Source organism: Salmo salar, chromosome 11 (genome assembly GCF_965601325.2).
Source record: "Salmo salar chromosome 11, fSalSal1, whole genome shotgun sequence".
NCBI classification, from domain to species: domain Eukaryota; kingdom Metazoa; phylum Chordata; class Actinopteri; order Salmoniformes; family Salmonidae; genus Salmo; species Salmo salar.
Genome location: NC_138301.1, coordinates 21,873,575 through 21,886,676, shown reverse-complemented (window position 1 = coordinate 21,886,676; position 13,102 = coordinate 21,873,575). Strand labels below are relative to the sequence as shown.

The window sequence follows — 13,102 nt, the reverse complement described above, 5'->3', positions numbered from 1 at the left end:
ATGGAAACCCATTTCATGAAGTCTCCGACGAACAGTTATTGTGCTGACCTTGCTTCCAGAGGCAGTTTGGAACTCAGTAGTGAGTGTTGCAACCGAGGGCACATGATTTTTTCACACTATGCGCTTCAGCACTCATGTTCTGTGAGCTTGTGTGGCCTACCACTTCGCGGCTGAGCCGTTGTTGCTCCTAGACGTTTCTCCCAAGGATAAACCAGACTTTTTTCTGAGGTCTTGGCTGACTTCCTTTGATTTTCTCATGATGTCAAACAAAGAGGCACTGAGTTTGAAGGTAGGCCTTGAAATACATCCACAGGTACAGCTCCAATTGACTCAAATGATGTCAGAAGCTTCTAAAGCCGTGACATCATTTTATGGATTTTCCCAAGCTGTTTAAAGGCACAGTCAACTTAGTGTATGTAAACTTCTGACCCAGTGGAATTGTGATACAGTGAATTATAAGTGAAATAATCTGTCTGCAAACAATTGTTGGAAAAATGACTTGTGTCATGCACAAAGTAGATGTCCTAACCGACTTGCCAAAACTATAGTTTGTTAACAAGAAATTTGCGGAGTGGTTGAAAAATGAGTTTTAATGACCCCAAACTAAGTGTATGTAAACTTCTGACTTCAACTGTATATAGTGTATTTCTGACCAGGTCATAGCAATGATAGTTATTTTCTCAGGTTTTCAAAACTTTACGAAGTCATCATCATTCTTTCTATTTCCAAATATTGGATGTACGGCATTGTGATTGTATTCAAAAAGAGAGGAAGTGTATGATGGATTCAAAGCCACCAGACAAAAAGCCAGGCAAAAGTAGGCCAACTTAGAGGTTTTGTTGTTGGAACAAAACCATTTTTAAAAAACAGTTTCCAGCTGGTGAAATAAGTCTGGATTTAAAAACTGTCAAGTAAGAGCTCGGATTTCTTCACTCAAAAATAAAAAACATGAACGTTTGTTATTGCTATTACCTAGCTAGGCTCAAATACACTCCAATTGAACAGTCATTAAAATATCTCAGAATTTAATGGGATACATAAATGATAAAACAATTATAACTGGTGAGGTGAAACAAGGATCATACTGTATGTGCAGAGGTGAACATTTGGTCCACTTCAAAAGGTATATTGTTTTCTAAATGTAGATTTCTTGTCTGACTCAATGTCTGATCTGGTTTTCAAACACAAATGTATGAAGGCCTCTACACAAACAGAGCAGTAAACAGTCCATCCAAAATGTGAAAGTACTAGACTATATTACTCATAGTCTTCCTCTTCTTCCATGCCCTGCTTCTCTCAGGAAAACACATCAAATGTTGAAAATTAAGGTCAAACCACAAAGTAGAGGAATTCTCTCTCTCGGTCTCTGGAGCCCCGGTGTGGTGGATATATTATCTTGTCATAAAGAATGTCCTTCAAACAAAGATAAGTTCAATAATGAAAATAGAAAACAATGAAAAAGCTGTGTAGAATTCTGAGTAAGTGCAGCTCCTACTGAACAGACCTTTCCCATTATAGGGTAGAGAAAGGCCAGAGTGATTTGTTTTGATGAGGTTTATCAGATAAAATATCCACTTACCGGTATGTAAAAAAAAAAAAATATAATAAGTAGAAGAATGCTTTGCAATTAGCCTCTGTTTTTAAGCCTCAGTTGATGGTAATGTAAGGGAAAGGATGGCTTTGGCCAAGTGTTTCAACTGCAAGGCGTAAGTTAATGGTTTGTGCAGGAGAAGAGGACAATTTTCTGCTCCATAGAGGGAGTCTTCCTGCCAACAAACCACCTCAGAGGGGGACAGAGCTGGGTCTGCATGTGGGGTCCTCTGGTCTGGATGCACCTGCTCTGCAGCCACAAAACAAAGCCCCTTCCTGTAGCAGCTCCCTTAACCACAGCTTGCAGAAAAACTGGGTCAGCCAGGCATACGGTACTGCTCAAACGTCCATAAACGCATCCATGGACATTAAGAGTGCCTCTCAACATGGAAAACAAGACGAATCACATAATCCTTTCTCATCTTAAAAACTGTTTCCATACTCTCTACTCACTCACTATTTATTCTCTCTACTGAAGCTAAATCCATCAAGACAAGTGGTCTTGTACACGTTTGTATTTTTGCATCAGATCGCGATAAGATCCCAGGCCAGATAAAAAAAAAAGGTAAGAGTTCAGAGGGAACAAATTACAATTTTGACAGATCATTTTGGTTTACTAAGGCAATTTAGAAAAAAATCTGTTCTGGTGCTCTGATGCAACAAAAAAAGAACAAAAACATACATGCGGTCAATGTTCCCTCTAAACTGTGGCCCCGGAACTGCCAAGCAGAAGAAATATCAGCCTTCACTCAACTTTCTAGAGAACTCCCCGTAATTTAACACTATCAATGTTACCCTTTACTGTGGGAATTGTGATTGAATCAATGCCATAGCTACTTTCAATACAACATAACGAAATAAAACGAATTACGCAAGAATTAGTATGCAAAACTAACTACGCAAGAGATTTTGTTGGCAGAGCACATCGAAGTAGGATTTCTATTGCATTGACAGGCACGACTCCGGCTTGCACTCTACGCAGACCGGTGCGCCATAACCAAATCAGAGCTGTAGTCTGCCTATATGCAAATCGACCATTGCCATATACGGATTTCTGCCATTCCCTTTGAACTGGACTGTTTTACAGCATGAACGATTATTATGCGCTTCTTTTGAGATCAAAGCGAAAGCTGCATGTAGCCACGTGTGTACATTTGGTCATATTCTTTGCTAGTTAGTGATTTATAAGCCAACTTATAGCTAATTTGTAGTCAGAAATGTGGGAGTGATTGCTTCCTACAAGAGCACAAAATGTGAACATTTCTAGCCATCTTTGAAAAGCGAGTTAGGGAAAGAGCTTTTTTTTGTCTTAAATGGGCAGTGTTGTATTTTGAAACAGGCTTGAATAAGCTAAGTAGCCAATAGGCAGAGGGTAGCATAATTTATCTGATTCACTGTAATAATGGTATGGGAATAATAATGCATTTTATTTTGTAAAGTGGTTTCTTGCATCAAACAAAATGTTCAGTCACCTCCCCATCTGAAGGACAAATGGATAAACAGGTTAATGTCAAGCATGCATGTTTTTTTTCAAAAGTCTCAAGGAATGTAGGCCTACATTTAACACCACACATTGGCTGCTTCTGTAGGCTGAATGATAGAACCGCTATTTCCATGTTAAAATGTTATGTGATGCATTTTCTCCATAGTTTTTTTTTTATGGTAGGCCACTCTGGTAGGGCTAGATTATTATCAAATAGTCACAGTAGCCTACCTGGTCACTATTAAAATAGTCAATTAAAGTGTGTACAACCTCAGTGTTCACAACGGAAGTTGCACAGAATTTTCACAACGTTGAAGTTTGCTCTCAGCAGACCTTAAATTTGCTCAGTGCTGCAAAAATTAGAGGGAACAACGCATGCGGTCACCTGCCATTCATTATCGGTAGAGTCTGATTACTGTAGTTAACCAACTTGGTCCTGGAAAACAGTGTTGTTTGCCAACAGCTCTGCTACTGTACAGTATCTTTACACGACCTTGAAAGGAAAAGCAGGTAACTCTTGCATCATGCGGGACAACACTCAGATGGGATGCAAAAAACGAGCATGACCTTTGAGCTCTGTTGAACTTCACTGCCTGGGGACTGATCGTCATGATTAGGGAGATTCAATGTTTACATTATGAGACTGTCATTCATCTCATTCTCCTTTCCTTCATTCTTGTGCTTGGTGTCTTGTTTATCCTCTGTGTTTGGCCACAACACTAAGCTGCTGATCATGATTCTGGGGCTGCTACTCTTTTGCTCTTTAAACAACCAAATAGGGGTTAACTTTTTAGTGACGGGGCAGTATTCGGAAATTCAGATGAATGACGTGCCCAAATTAAACTGCATGCTACTCGGGCCCAGAAGGTAGGATATGCATATTATTAGTAGATTTGGATAGAAAACACTCTGACGTTTCTAAAACTGTTTCAATGATGTCTGTGAGTATAACAGAACTCATATGGCAGGCAAAAACCTGAGAAAAAATCCAACCAGGAAGTGGTTTGTAGTTTTTTCAACTGATTGCCTTTTTAAACTACAGTGTCTGTTGGGTCCTTTTGCACTTCCTAAGGCTTCCACTAGATGTCAACAGTCTTTAGAACCCAGTTTCATGCTTCTACTGTTACTGGGCAGAGAATAAGAGCTGTCTCAAGCCTGGGACCAGTGAGTTGTTTACTGCGTGCTCACGCAGGCGCGCCGCTCCTTCTTTTTCCCTCTGTAATGAATACTCTATTGTCCGGTTGGAATATTATCCAACCGGACATAAGATTTATGTTAAAAAGACCCTAAGGATTGATTGTAAACATCGTTTGACATGTTTCTACGAACGGTAATGGAACTATTTGACTTTTCGTCTCGGGTATTGCGCTCGCGCATTATGCCTTTGGATTAGTGATCTGAACGAGCGAACAAAACGGAGGTATTTGGACATAAATATGGAGTTTATTGAACAAAACAAACATTTCTTGTGGAAGTGGGAGTCCTGGGAATGCATTCCGACGAAGATCAGCAAAGGTAAGTGAAGTTTTATAATACTATTTCTGAGTTTAGTTGACTCCAGAACTTGGCGGGTAACTGTATAGCTTGCTTTGATGGCTGAGCTCTGTACTCAGAATATTGAACAATGTGCTTTCGCCAAAAAGCTATTTTGAAATCTGACACAGCGGTTGCATTAAGGAGAAGTGTATCTATAATTCTTTCAATAACTGTTGTAAATTTTATCAACGTTTATGATGAGTATTTTTGTAAATTTATGTGCTCATTCACCGGAAGTTTTGGGAGGCAAAACATTTCTGAACATCATGCGCCAATGTAAAATGGGGTTTTTGGATATAAATATGAACTTATCGAACAAAACATACATGTTTTGTGTAACATTGAGTCCTGGGAGTGTCATCTGATGAAGATCAAAGGTTAGTGATTAATTTTAGCTGCATTTCTGGTTTTTGTGACGCCTCTCCTTGCTTGGAAAATGGCTGTGTGGTTTTTCTTGTTTAGGCGCTGTCCTAACATAATCTAATGTTACGCTTTCGCCGTAAACCCTTTTTGAAATGGGACAATGTGGTTGGATTAACGAGAAGATTATCTTTAAAATGGGATATAATAGTTGTATGTTTGAGAAATTTGAATTATGAGATTTTTGTTTTGAATTTGCCGCCCTGCTATTTCACTGGCTGTTGGCAGTGTGTCCCGCTAGCATCCCACATGTCCCAGAGAGGTTATTAAGGTGTATCGACTGATCAGGAGAAATGGTCACTTATCAGGCTCAGTAAGGTATCAGGGATCATATCAAGATGGTGCTTAGCCTTGTCAATGTCCAAAAGGCATCTGGTCAGCTCACAAGAAATGGGCAAGGGACACAGAGAGGCAGAGGGAAGAAGAGAGTGGGAAAGACAGAGAGAGCGAAAGTAAGGAGAGAGGAGATGTAGCCACAGTGGAGGCCATGAGGGCTCGCCTCTGACTCCAAAGCTCTCGCCGTGTGGCTAAAACACACAGGCACAATTCTGGCAGCACGCTTTTGTCTACCTTCTCTTCACGCTCCACTGACAGGCTACACATACACCAGCGTTTTGAGTATCTAGGTTTTCCCTACATCAGAGATAACTCTTACTTTGAGACTAACAGCATCAAAATACAGGAACATATGGCATCAGTCAGCCCTCTTTAAATAGCACAAGCCATTGCCTGGCAACAGTACTGATTGGAGCTAATAAAAGTAGAATATACCAGTCAAAAATTGAATAAATGTAATAAACATGTCTTGCAACTGTTATTCAGATTATGTTTCCAGAGGAGCTTCACTAAGAGGCTATCACTGGATTAAAATAAGTCATAAAACAGGAGCACAGATGCTTATGACCTGCTGGGCTTAAGCAAGGGGTATGCAGCGGAGGGTATCTCATGTCCTAAAAAAGATTGTATAAGAGTTCAGCTGTTATAAAGGTAGCAGCTCTGGCTAATTGCTGGTGCAGATCTTACTTGACAAGTAGCTAAATGCAAAGAGGGAGATGGAGCAAGGGAGGGAGGGAACATGAGTGATAGAGAGGGAGAAGGACTGACACATGATGCTTTACAAACACAGTCTAGCAGGGGGACCCGCGAGGAAGGGAACACACCAACCTTTTACGGTAAAAGGCTCCGTCTCCAAACACCCTCTACCTACATAACATGATCCCCAGGCCTGCGGATAGCTGGCATAACTGAGCGCTACTCTAGTATCACGTTGTTCAATTTGAATTCATAAGGCTGGCCAGTGCAACAGCGGGCCAGACTATCTGGAGTCGGGAGGAATATTTCAGAGGAGCTTTATTTATAGCGAGGGGGGGGGGGCTGCTTTTCCCACAACTAAATTTAGTCAGGGGTAAATACTTAAACTGATTACTCAAAACGTTAATAGAATAATAAAAACAGAGAACCCCTCTTAACCAAAGCACGTGTGTACACAAACACACGCACTCACAAGGCCACCGCAGACGTATCCCATGAGGGAAGCTTTCTTTTCTTTCTCTTTTAGCATTTTGCTGGGTGCAAGTATGTTAATGGTTTACTGTTATACAACTGAATACCTTTGAATGTTTGTCCACATTGGGCTTGTTAATCGCATGACTTAGCTGTAGCTGTCTTCTCAGTTACTGAACTTAGCTCCTACTTGCTCGGAGGGAGCCCAAAGGCTGAGTAAACAGAGCAACATGTAGGGTACAGACTGAGCAATTAAGGAGGTAGCATTATCAAATGGACATCACTGAAAGTTACACACAAACTCATCTCTCAGGTTTACTGCTTTACTAAACAGCACAATATATTTAAAATTGAATCTAATGGAGCATTTCAGATACGCCATCTTATGGGTGACGGACATAGCAAGTACAACATATATACCCCACTTAGTGAACACCACAATCTCTATTTATTGAGGTTAGAAGTGAATGGTACAAATACAGACCAACCAATGAGCCAATACACTATCACACTACACAGTTGAAAACATCAATTCTATAAGTTAACCAATAAATGTACCACCCGTTCTACTACATTTTGCCAAAGCATAGGCCTAATTTCTCTCTATTCTCAGCCTTGCTAAGCTCTTATCCTATCCCACCCAGTGAAGGAAAAAAACTCACCGTGGTCTTTCTTGCAGGGCTCTTTTGTATGTGATCCCTTTTGTGGTTAGTGTTTACATCAATGACAGGGCTAGAGACCCTTGCCCCATAGCCGTGGGACACATGGATGTGCACATGTGGAGAGTTAGATAGTTTTTGGTTGGAAACGTGACATGAAATACCAGTATTATGGTAGGGGACTTCCAGAGAAAAGCTCCTTTGTAAGGCGTGATGACAATGGTTTTCCTGTCCATTTCCATTGTCTGCGAGACTGGCACTGTGGCTCTTCTCTGAAAGTTTAGTTGAGGGAAGAAAGCAAGCCGAGGTGCTGCGAAACAGCTTAATGTGGCGAGGGCCACATTCACCCTCCGAGGGGTGGGTTGGAGATTCAGGACATTCAGGACATTCAACATTGACTGTTGTTCTGTTTCTAGATGCCTTCCCAGACATTGGTCGCTGGTGGGCAAAGTGCAGTAGCACACTGGAGTGTTGGTCTAAATTTGCCGAGTGGTCAGCCTTGTCGCGACACGGTCGATCTAAGGTAGCCGAGTGGTCAGTCTTCTCACACTCCTCCATTTTGTCTTTAGGTTTATCCGGAAGCGGAATGTTAAAATGCACCATGGGCCTGGCGTCTCTGAACTCCGCTGACGGAAAGCTGCTCTTAGAGAGTCGCAGGCCGTTCATCGCCGTGGCGATGGACGCTTTCGAGGTACCCGTCTCGTCCTCCTGCGGGGGCTCACTGGGGGACAACTGGAGCTGGTGAGAAGTCTGGTAGGAGCCCCTGGCTGGAGGTAGGGCAGGTAGAGCCACAGGGCTGACCGGGGAGGCTGGTGGTGTATTACAGGGGCTCCTTGGAAATATAACCAGGGAGGAGCAGCGTCTCAGGGGGACCCTGGCTTTCCTACGGGGCAGACTCCTCTCATGGGATGCTCTACGCTGATCTGGGAGCTCTGGCTCAAAGATGCTGCTGCTGCTGCTGCAGTAGCCTGCATCGCTGGCCGTGCTGCTGCTACAGGATACCCCGTCTGAGCCACTGCCCGAACCCAACTCGCCGACCCCTGGCTCCCCGCCCTCAGTGCTGTTCTCCAGCTCTCCATTCAGCTTGCCACGGGGCTGCAGGGAGATCTGCAGAGTACTCTTCTTGCTGACGCTGCCAGTGTTCACCTTGGGTATAAATACGGATGAGTAGCGCTGTAAATTACCGTACTCCGGTGACAGGGGAGGCAAAGCCAAGGCTAGCTGCCCTGGAATCACCTTCATTTGGACAGAGCTGTGCGCTAGGCTCTCTGTGGGGCTGCGGGTTGACACACAGAGAACGCTCTCCTCACCATGGCTGCTCAGGCTCTCTGACAGAGGATCCGTGTTGCTTCTTCTCGACGCAAAGTGCAAGCGGAGCCGATGTGCCATTCGTCTAACGCTCTAATCCCTCTTGGCATGGCAAGAGACCTGCTGGGGAGGAAAACCAAACGGCGGCAAGGCAACTTCTCCGAGTCCCGTTCTGCTCTGTGATTACAATCATTAGCGGCTGCACATAGCCAAAATAGCTCTGGTGACAACCTACATTCCTCTCAGGGCTGCTCTGTAAGGCTAGTAGTCAGGGGAGGCCAGGCACTCTTCTGTGGAGCCACGACCTAAACGCACAAGCCCCTCAGACTGAAGTAACCCCAGTGGTCCCCCTCTATGGAGCTGAACCCAACCCAGTCACAGAGAGCTGCACCAAGGCTTTAAAGGGCAGAACTCCCATTCCAGCCAAACCTCAGCCTTGTTGCAACTGTGCCTTGTGAAATATAGACAGACCGTGTCCGACACCCCCCTGCCTCTTCCAAAAGCCCCACTCCTCCTGGTCGCCTCACTAGAAACAAGAACACAGGAGTCTCTTCGGCATCTCAGACTGGAGAACTGTTCATTTCTGTTTCAGGTCACTCACTCAAGACTCTGGCGCTACTGGATCTCAGCAGCAGCTATGCTTCTAATGTTTCTCCTGCGCTGTGCCCCCACACATATTTTTACCCACTGGTATAGAATTACAGGAAATCAAGAGGAATGAGTTTCAGCATAATTCTATATGAAACTGAGGAATGGGTGTCCTAATACACACACACTTTTTTTGTATGACTATTTTGACAGATGAGCCCTGTAGATAAAAATATACATATCTATACAATAAAAGCACAATATACACGTTCATCATAAAAAACGAATCCACACCATCACACACACACAAAACCATACACACAATGCAATCATAAAATACAAATAAGTTCATTAATGAAGGGTCCCCTAACAGCAGTCTGAAAAGCCCTAGAGGCACCAATTCCCCCAATTTCAGAGTGTTTTGGAGATTGTTCCACATGTAAGGTGCGGAAAAACGAATAGCATCCATACTGGGAAACCACCGTGGCCGGGGAAATATGTAGGGAAGATACTGGTAGTTATTACAAACTGCAAGTCAGCAAGCTCATAAACTGAATGCTTGAGTCCCTCGGCAGCACTTTGAAGCGCGGATAAAGACATGAAAGCTTCAGCTGATGGCACTGTACAAAAACGAAGAACTGAAAAAGAACAAAGGGCTGGAAAATGTAATAAACAATTATGTACAAACTAGAGATGTGACAAATGAAAAATATGTAACTTTCCGTTAAAACAATAAAAATTCATAAAGTTCGACTCTTCCTAACTTTCTCCAGGCCTTTATAGCCTACCGTATACAGAAAATAATATGTTTTGTGGTAACTGCACTGTGATTTGAATTTTGTGGGAGGAAAAAACAATAAAATGTGTTTATCGGTTGGCGATTTTTCTTAACATGATCGATCCCAACTTCGTTTTAATGTTTAAACATTCACACCTACTACAAACAAACTTCACTCCTACAGTAGCTCGGCACATAAGTAGGCAACTATAGAGAGCTTAATTTCATGTATAAAGCAGCTTTGAAAAACAAAGGGATATATGCGGCATCACTTGTCATTTGACACCTCATGTAACAGCCAGTAGCTGGTTTAATTCCCGCTATGCTGTCATTGACATTCCACTCCATATCAACCAAAAGTTATTGTGTGAGGCTGGGGCTATTCTGGGGCATTACTGTCAGCCTGGCCTGCAGCAGGTCAGTTCCATACTGTAATGCTATGAAAGTGGTACAGGCTGGATGTGATAATGACTCACCAGTTGAGACTGACGCAGTCAGGGCACCCACGTCGCACCACATAGTGACTATTCCCACAACAACCCATGATGGGCATGGGGGTATCAGGAAATCTCAGGAGCAACTAAAGTATCAACACTGATATATTGTGCACATGTACAGTATGTTAAGATCTGCGCAAATCTATTGATATCAATGAATTATAATTTACATGAAAGTCCGAGTCAGGCCTACATGGCGTGTCTTAAGTTTGGACGAGGCCCCATGTTTGCACAACTTTAGAACTAAAAGGTAGACTATCCTGGGTCTCAGTCAGCAGTATTCCTGTCACTCCATGCCATCAACAGCAGCTAGGCAAGAGCTCTGGCTAGTTAGCCCCACATAAGTATTCAGCTATGTGGCTGTTGGCAAACCATAACGCTACTAAAACAAATCACTGCTTGGTCATACTTGAGTTAGTTTAATGTGTTCAGAACCAGATAGCCTACCTTTCACTCTTAATAAGACCCAAGGGGATATTCTATTTCCAATACCTGGATTTAATGGAGACAAATGGCTATAAAAAAGGTATAATAGTATTCATGACAAGTTAAAACAAAGGTCTGTACTTTTGGGCAAAACACCAATGTTAACAACCTAGATCTAGACTAAATGTGACTGAGGCAGCGACATACACACAAACATACCATCCTTTATGTATTGTAGATCATACGTGCAACTGGCATTCACTGCTTGATATTGGTCAGTAGACCTCATGAAATAGAGGTAACTGGGTCATTCAAAATATGTGGATGTGACAATTACAGAGACCAGAAATAACCAAATGAAAGCCAAACACACCTGGAAGGTAGCAATACAAATAGGTAGGCCTACTCAGTGTTGTCGTACTTGAATATAAACTAGGCCTATTCATGGAGTAAAAGTTAAAGTTATTCTGACCATTGTCAGAATGAATCAAGTTATAACACACCACATTTACACTCCCCTACGTAATTATTTGGACAGTGAAGCTAAAACTTTTAATTTGGCTCTATACTCCAGCATTTTGGATTTGAGATCAAATGTTTAATTTGAGGCGACAGTACAAAATGTTACCTTTCATTTGAGGTTATTTTCATACATATCTGTTTTACCGTTTAGAAATTAAAGCACTTTATATATATCTTGAAGGTGTCAAGTATTTGGACAAATTCACTTCTGTATTAAAGTAGTGAAAAGTGTAATATTTGGTCCCATATTCCTAGCACGCAATGACTACATCACACTTGTGACTCTTCAAACTTGTTGGATGCATTTGTAATTTGTTTTGGTTGTGTTTCAGATTATGTTGTTCCCAATAGAAATGAATGGTAAACAATGTATTGTGTCATTCTGGAGTCACTTCCATTGTAAATAAGAATAGAATATGTTTCCTAACACTTCAGTATTAATGGATAATCATGAATGAGTGAGAATGTTAGAGGCACAAACATCATACCCCCTAGACATACTTTGGGGGGTATATTATATTTATGCCTTTGTAACTTTCTCATTCACGATTCATTCATCCACAATAACCCTTTCCACTAGAGGTCGACCGATTAATCGGAATGGCCGATTAATTAGGGCCGATTTCAAGTTTTCATAACAATCGGAAATCGGTATTTTTGGACGCCGATTTGGCCGACTATTTTATTTAAAAAAAAAATATATATATATATATATATATATATATATATTTTTTTTTTTACTATTTTTTTAACCTTTATTTAACTAGGCAAGTCAGTTAAGAACACATTCTTATTTTCAATGACGGCCTAGGAACGGTGGGTTAACTGCCTTGTTCAGGGGCAGAACAACAGATTTTTACCTTGTCAGCTCAGGGATTCAATCTTGCAACCTTACGGTTAACTAGTCCAAAGCTCTAACCACCTGCTTTACATTGCACTCCACGAGGTTACGCGAATGCAGTAATAAGCTAAAGGTAAGTTGCTAGCTAGCATTAAACTTATCTTATTAAAAACAATCAATCATAATCACTAGTTAACTACACATGGTTGATGATATTACTAGTTTATCTAGCCTGTCCTGCGTTGCATATAATCGCTTAGGTACACGTTGTTCCAACCATAAACATCAATGCCTTTCTTAAAATCAATAAACAAATATATATTTTTAAACCTGCATATTTAGCTAAAAGAAATCCAGGTTAGCAGGCAATATTAACCAGGTGAAAGTGTCATTTCTCTTGCGTTCATTGCACGCAGAGTCAGTGTATATGCAATAGTTTGGGTCGCCTGGCTCGTTGCGAACTAATTTGCCAGAATTTTACGTAATTATAACATAATATTGAAGATTGTGCAATGTAACAGGAATAACGTTTTGTTTTCGAGATGATAGTTTCCGGATTCGACCATAATAATTACCTAAGGCTCATGTTTCTGTGTGTTATTATGTTATAATTAAGTCTATGATTTGATAGAGCAGTCTGACTGAGCGACGGTAGGCAGCAGCAGGCTCGTAAGTATTCATTCAAACAGCACTTTCGTGCGTTTTGCCAGCAGCTCTTCGCAATGCTTCAAGCATTGCGTTGTTTATGACTTCAAGCCTGTCAACTCCCGAGATTAGGCTGGTGTAACTGATATGAAATGGCTAGCTAGTTAGCGGGTGCGCGCTAAAAGCGTTTCAAATGTCACTCGCTCTGAGACTTGGAGTAGTAGTTTCCCCTTCCTCTACGTGGGTAACGCTGCTTCGAGGGTGGCTGTTGTCGATGTGTTCCTGGTTCGAGCCCAGGTAGGAGCG

The 13,102-nt window shown here is 41.9% G+C and overlaps 1 protein-coding gene across 2 annotated transcripts in view; it reads right to left on the bottom strand.

Moving 5' to 3' along the window:
* The window catches only part of LOC106562216 (E3 ubiquitin-protein ligase NEDD4), a 52,818-nt gene that overhangs the window by 22,761 nt on the left and 16,955 nt on the right, over positions 1–13,102 (bottom strand). The window contains exon 1 of one of the 2 annotated variants that reach the window (XM_014126940.3): positions 7,195–9,348. The exons of the other annotated variant lie outside the window; for it this stretch is intronic. Coding sequence (XP_013982415.1) covers positions 7,195–8,580 — 1,386 coding nt within the window. The 5' untranslated portion in view covers positions 8,581–9,348. Of the gene's footprint in view, positions 1–7,194; positions 9,349–13,102 lie in introns of those variants that run through there. 2 annotated transcript variants of the gene reach the window in all.